Genomic DNA, 6,165 nt, shown 5'->3' with positions numbered 1-6,165 from the left:
GTTCCATTTTTCGCCACTTTGCGTTTTTCTCTCTTCTGTTGGCACATTTTAATTAAATATCTGAGAATCTCGAAGGTGTTTGAGGTTTCAGTGTTTTCAGGTTTTTAGTTTGTTCCTCCAGAGCCTAAACGTCCCCAGAGTTTTTTTGTATTTGTATTTATCTGCTCGTTGAAAAGTCTTTTCATTTAAAGACGAATCTATGTGGAAGGAAATCGAGATTTCTCTCCCTGATTAATTGAGGGATTTGTCCGTCACATTCTCGCATCTTTGCATGGAAACACGTTGCGTTTTTCTGTCTCTTGTTGGCAGATTTGAAGGTGATTTTTAAATATCTGAGTCATAAAATCTCCAAAGAGCTGAATGAACTCTGTTTGTTGCTCCAGAGCCTAAACGTCTTCAGGTTTATGTCTCTATCTGCTTTCTGTCTGGAGGAATAGTTCCTGACTAGATTTCTCTCCCTGGTTGAGGGATTTTTCTGTCATATTCTCGCCACTTTGCATGGAAATAATTTGCGTTTTTCCTGTCTTTGTTGGCAGATTTGAAGGTGATTTCAAACATGAGTATTGAACAAACTCTCTTGGAGTTTTCAGACTCTTTAGTTTCCAAAAACGGCCCACCCTCCTGCATGCATCAGAAAGCTCGTTTGAAAGTCTTGTCAAGCATGCAGTCCGAAACATCTTCAGTTTGTTAGAGGAACGTTGTAGTTTCTGTCGAGATTTATCTCCCTGATTGAGCGATTTTTCTGTCGCATTCTCGCCCTTTTTTTGGATGGAAACACATGAACTCTGTTTTAAGGTTTCAGACTCTTTAGTTTGTTGCTTCAGAGCCAAACCGTCCCCAGGTTAGTGTGGTTAGGCTCACAGGAAGAACAAGACTAACACTGGGATTCTCAAACTTTTTCTATAATTTACCCCCTTTGAAAAATTGTTTTTATCCCCTGACAGAAAAAAAACCTAGCTACAGTACATATATATATATATATATATATATATATATATATATATATATATATATATATATATATTATATATAGGCAGAATGCAGCGCTGCCCCGTCAGTGTCTGATTTACTAAATAACGGTATTGTAACTGAAAAACATTTCAATTCTACACTTGCAATGTTTAGAATCACTACATTTATTTAATAGTATAGTGCATAGGCGTAATTCACAGGGGGGGTGGGGGGTTACAACCCCCCCAATAATCAAAACTGGCCAGTGCACCCCCACCCCAAGAACCTATTATAATTTCCTTTATATAAATAAAGACATTTACAGCATAAGTTGTTGCAGAAAGATTCCCCAGAATGCAGGAAATGAAGTGTTTGATATGCTCAAAATTTCAATTTTGCTCAAAAGTAGAAACCTCAACCCCCCAATCCCCCCCCCCCAATGTTGAACCCAAAGTAACGCCCTTGGCAGGGGCGTCGGACTGGTGGGAAAAAGGGGACTGAGTACCCAGAAAGGGCCCAAAAAGATGCTAGAATGAATAGCTGTGGATGAGGGGAGGGGCACATGGAAAATGCCTTTCTACAGGGCCCAGAATCTTGTGCTATGCCCCCTGGCCCTTGGTGATAGCGTATGAGTGTTTTAGGAATTATGCATGAATTATGTTTTTTAAATTAGCATCTGCAGTACTCCAGAGTACCCGTAGGGGTACGCGTACCCCCATCAGAGTAACGCTGCAGGCTAGTAACAGAGGTTTTAGTATGTTTCTGTTTCTGTTTATTATGTCCATCAAGCTGCTGAACTCAACACTAAATCTTAGCACAACTGAACAAAAAGTGCAATAAATACACCAGCACTTTGCACTTTAATTATTCCAGTTCCTATTTAAGATGTGGCGTTGTCTGCCCAGTCGTATGTGTCCTCCTTCTCTTCGCTGATCTTATGTTTCTGTTTTTATGTTGATTGTAGATTCTCTGTTACATGTTTGTGTTGAGAAGCAACAGATTGAAGCACTTTGTCCCAGACCAATAATTCCCCCTCGGGGACCATAAAGTGTTTCCTGTTCTACTCTAGCAGGGCCGTAGCAAAGATTCTCTAAAATCCTTCGGTCTTTGAACCAGCCCCCAGCTCCAGTTAGACCCCAGTAATGAACTGTAATCATTCATGTATCATTTGTTCAGTTTCATATTAAACGTTAAACATAATTTAGTTTCACTGCACAGGGGGAAAAGGGACAGTTGTCACTCTGAAAGGAGTCCAACTTAAACATATTCTAAACATATTTATTGTGTTTATAATAAACTGGAATCAGCCGACAGATAACGATAACTCTTAGTTTTGAATCCTGTGGATGTGATTTTATTTCTAAAGCAGCGTTCATTAAACTCATTAAAAGACAAAACGTATGAAAAGATAGAAGCATAAGCATTAGAATAAAGCATAAATGAAAGGAGATGCATGTTGGGTAATGGTGTTAGGAGATGGTTGCTAAAAGTAGTTTGGTGATTTTATGTACAGGGGCGTAGCACAAAATTCTGGGCCCTGTAGAAAGGCATTTTCTATGGGCCCCTCCCCTCATCCACAGCTATTCATTTTAGCATCTTTTCAGGCCCTCCTCACATGAGGGCCCTGGGTCCTCAGTCCCTTTCCCCCCCAGTCCGACACTCCTATTTATGTACATTCTCTGAAGAAAATGTTAGATATATCAAAATACTGCTAGTAGCTAGCAGGAAAGCTAGTCGAGGACGAAGAACCGATGGCTGACAGATGTAGAAGAAATGTTTTTAACAGAAAGATTGGCACAAAAACTGAAGCTACAAGAAGCAAAACTGGACAGAAAACAGGGGTAAAAAATGGATTCTTCACAATCTGGAACCAGAGTTCCTAGAATCATTTCTCTCCGAGGCTGTAGACATGTGAAGACACTTCCCGGGTTTCTGAATGTATTTCCTTCTTTCTTTCTTTGTCACATTTCCATAAAGATTTAAGGAATAAAAAAGAACTAAGAACACAAATTTAAAAAAAAAAAAAAATACAGTTTAAGCTTCGACACAAAACAATCTACAAAAACCAAACAAGTGTGACCATAAACATACACACACGTACACACGCAGACGCACTGTCATTTCCTAAACTGAATTTTGAATATTGAACATAAACTCCAGGTTAATAAGAACTAAAAATCCCCAGAATAATTCCCAGAATGACTTCAGTGTGAATGTGTGGACAGCAGGACAGTTTAGTTTAGTCGGAACAATGAAAAAGAGAAGAACTGGAGAGCTTCTTGGGTCTGTTCTCTGTGAGAATAAGACGCAACAAATCCGGAGAGCACCGCGGGAGAAATCCACGGCTCTCGATGAAATGTCTTAAATACATGTAGCACATTCTGACAGAAGCCTGGACGCAGAGACGTGATGAAGTGATGTTATGTTTGGATTCTTGAAAGACATTTTACATTTTTTTCTAAAGACGAACCGATAGTTGTTTTATTGTTTAAATGAATGACTAAATCGCCAAAACAATCAGACTTAATGTGTGTGTATATATATATATATATATATATATATATGTGTGTGTGTGTGTGTAATGTGTCCGGATGTTTTCCCGTAAGAAAATATAACCGTAATCATCCTTTAAAAGGTGATAAATAATACTTCATGTTTTTACAAATATCGGTGATATCACAAAAAGGTTGGAGCGCATTTCGGTGTTTTCGGTAGATTTTCTCCTGCGGCGGCCTCCAGCTCAATTCATTTTCTTTAAGCCGTGCAAAATGAATAAAACACATGATTAATCATGGGTTAATCATGCCAGAATTAGCCCGGATTATTAGAAAAAGAGCAGTGTTTTTTCATGTGGCCTCGGTGTAAAAAGTATTTTTTTTTAAAAATACAAAGAAACCAGAAAGAAAAGAAAAGACAAAACACAAGACGCAAAAAAGATTCTCTCCTCTCTGAGTGACTTTCTGTCTCCACTTTCACTTTGGGTTCTTGTTCAGTTCTCCTGCAACGCGAAGCCGCCGCGAGGAAAACAGCGCGCCGACACGGACACCGTGTTTACGCACACTTTACGCGCATTTTACGCACGGAGAATCGGCTTTTGGAGATAGGCTACAGCCCGTAGCCTTTTTCTGTGCCGTGCTGTATGACACACAAATCACCTCCGCGTGTCCTGACCGTGTCCGCGTGCCCTCCAGATCCCCTCTCTCTGTTTATTTTGCCTCCGAGTCTGCATGTAAACAGGTTTTCAGACGCCGAAGGGGAAAATATTTGAATCGGAGGAGTGTAAATATGAGGAGCGGCGGGGATTTGGGTGTACGCATGCACCGTGTGTGTTTTCCAGCGACAGGTTTAGTGTAGGGGGGGGGGGAAGGCAGACGAGTGTTGATAGGGGTGAGTGTCTTTTCCACGCTGCAAAAAGTGTCCGTGTTTGGCGAGTCATTTGCGGCGTCTAACACGCTCTAAAAGTCTCATTTTTGTCCAAGAAATATCATAAAAAACGCATAATTAAGTCCGAAAAATATGTATTTAAATATAGTTTAATTTATTTGATAAAATCAAGTGTTTGTGTTTTAAATAAAGAGACTAAAATGTCAACTGTGAACACACGTCTCAACATAAAAATGCAAAAGAAAATCAACCAAAAACCAAGCCAAAACGATTCGTTTTGGAAACAATAAAAAACCAAATCCAATCTGTCAGATTTTGCGGTTTATTTTTGATCAACATTATGATGTTTTTTTACGCTCAATAAGACACATGAAAGACTTTTTTTGCAGCGTGCAGGGCATTGGTGGATGTGTGTGTTTCCCTGTGTGTCATGATTGGCTGAACGCGCAGAGTACGCCTTAATATTTAGTACTAATGTCCCCCTGGTTGGCTGAGGACTGAAAAGGTCCAACCAATGTTTTTTTTACTTGCTTTAGTGGCTGTGGCTCCCTAATTAATTGCAGCTATCTGTCTCCTATCGATGTGTGTGTGTACATGTGTGTTGTGTGTGTGTGTTTCCTCTTTTCTCCCCAAACCGAACATGAAATAGTTTGTTGGGCTATAGTTTCTTTCTTCCTATCGTCCCCCCTTCCTTCCTTCCTTCCCGTCCGGGCTCGCAGGCAGAGACAGGACAGATTGAAACCCAGCTGTGTGCGTTGCCATTTTCCCCCCTCTCTGCTCGGTGATGTTGGATATGGGAGAGCGCAAAGAGGTGAAAATGATTCCTAAATCGTCGTTCAGTATAAACAGTTTGGTGCCCGAGGCCGTGCAAAGCGACAACAACAACAGCAACAGCAGCAGCCACCAGAACCACCACCACCACCACCAGAACCACCACATCCAGAGCCACATCCAGAACCACCGGGCCGGCGGCGCCGAGGAACCCGAGCGCAAAGCTCCTCTCCCGGCCGCGCAGCAGCCGCAGAGTGACGCCAAAGCGGATCCTAAAAGTGAGTCCGCGAGCCTGCAGGAGAGCTGCGCGGACGAGAAGGACAAACAAGAGGAGAAGAAGGACGGGAAAGACGGTGACGGAGGAAAGGACGGAGAGAAGAAGAGCGGCAAGTACGAAAAACCTCCTTTTAGCTACAACGCACTGATCATGATGGCCATCCGGCAGAGCCCGGAGAAACGGCTCACACTCAACGGCATCTACGAGTTCATCATGAAAAACTTCCCGTACTACCGGGAGAACAAGCAGGGCTGGCAGAACTCCATCCGGCACAACCTCAGCTTGAATAAATGCTTCGTGAAGGTACCGCGGCACTACGACGACCCGGGAAAAGGGAACTACTGGATGCTGGACCCGAGCAGCGACGACGTCTTCATCGGCGGCACCACCGGGAAGCTGCGGCGACGCTCCACCACGTCCCGGGCCAAGCTGGCCTTCAAGCGGGGAGCACGCCTCACCTCCGGGCTCACCTTCATGGACCGCGCCGGCTCCCTGTACTGGCCCATGTCACCCTTCCTGTCGCTGCATCACCCGCGCGCCAGCAGCGCCCTGGGCTACAACGGGACCTCCTCCGGCTACCCGGCGCACCCCATGTCCTACAGCACCATGTTGACGCAGAACATGGGCAGCAACCACTCGTCGTTCCCGGGCTCCAACGGGCTGAGCATGGACCGGCTTGTCGGCGGGGATCTGCCCTACGCCACGCACCACCTGACGGCGGCAGCCCTGGCGGCCTCCGCGGTGCCCTGCGGCCTCTCCGTGCCGTGCTCCGGGGCCACTTA

At 43.9% G+C, this 6,165-nt stretch overlaps 1 protein-coding gene across 1 annotated transcript in view; it reads left to right on the top strand.

The window, feature by feature from the left end:
• The first annotated feature begins 4,831 nt into the window (after positions 1–4,831).
• Positions 4,832–6,165, top strand: part of foxg1a (forkhead box G1a) — a 1,796-nt gene continuing 462 nt past the window's right edge. Inside the window, exon 1 of the mRNA XM_031310667.2 lies at positions 4,832–6,165. This exon is cut by the window's right edge and continues 462 nt beyond it. Within this exon, the coding sequence (XP_031166527.1) occupies positions 5,120–6,165 (1,046 nt within the window). The 5' untranslated portion in view covers positions 4,832–5,119.

Source organism: Sander lucioperca, chromosome 18 (genome assembly GCF_008315115.2).
Source record: "Sander lucioperca isolate FBNREF2018 chromosome 18, SLUC_FBN_1.2, whole genome shotgun sequence".
Taxonomy (NCBI): Eukaryota; Metazoa; Chordata; class Actinopteri; order Perciformes; family Percidae; genus Sander; species Sander lucioperca.
This window is presented reverse-complemented; position numbering and strand designations above follow the sequence as displayed.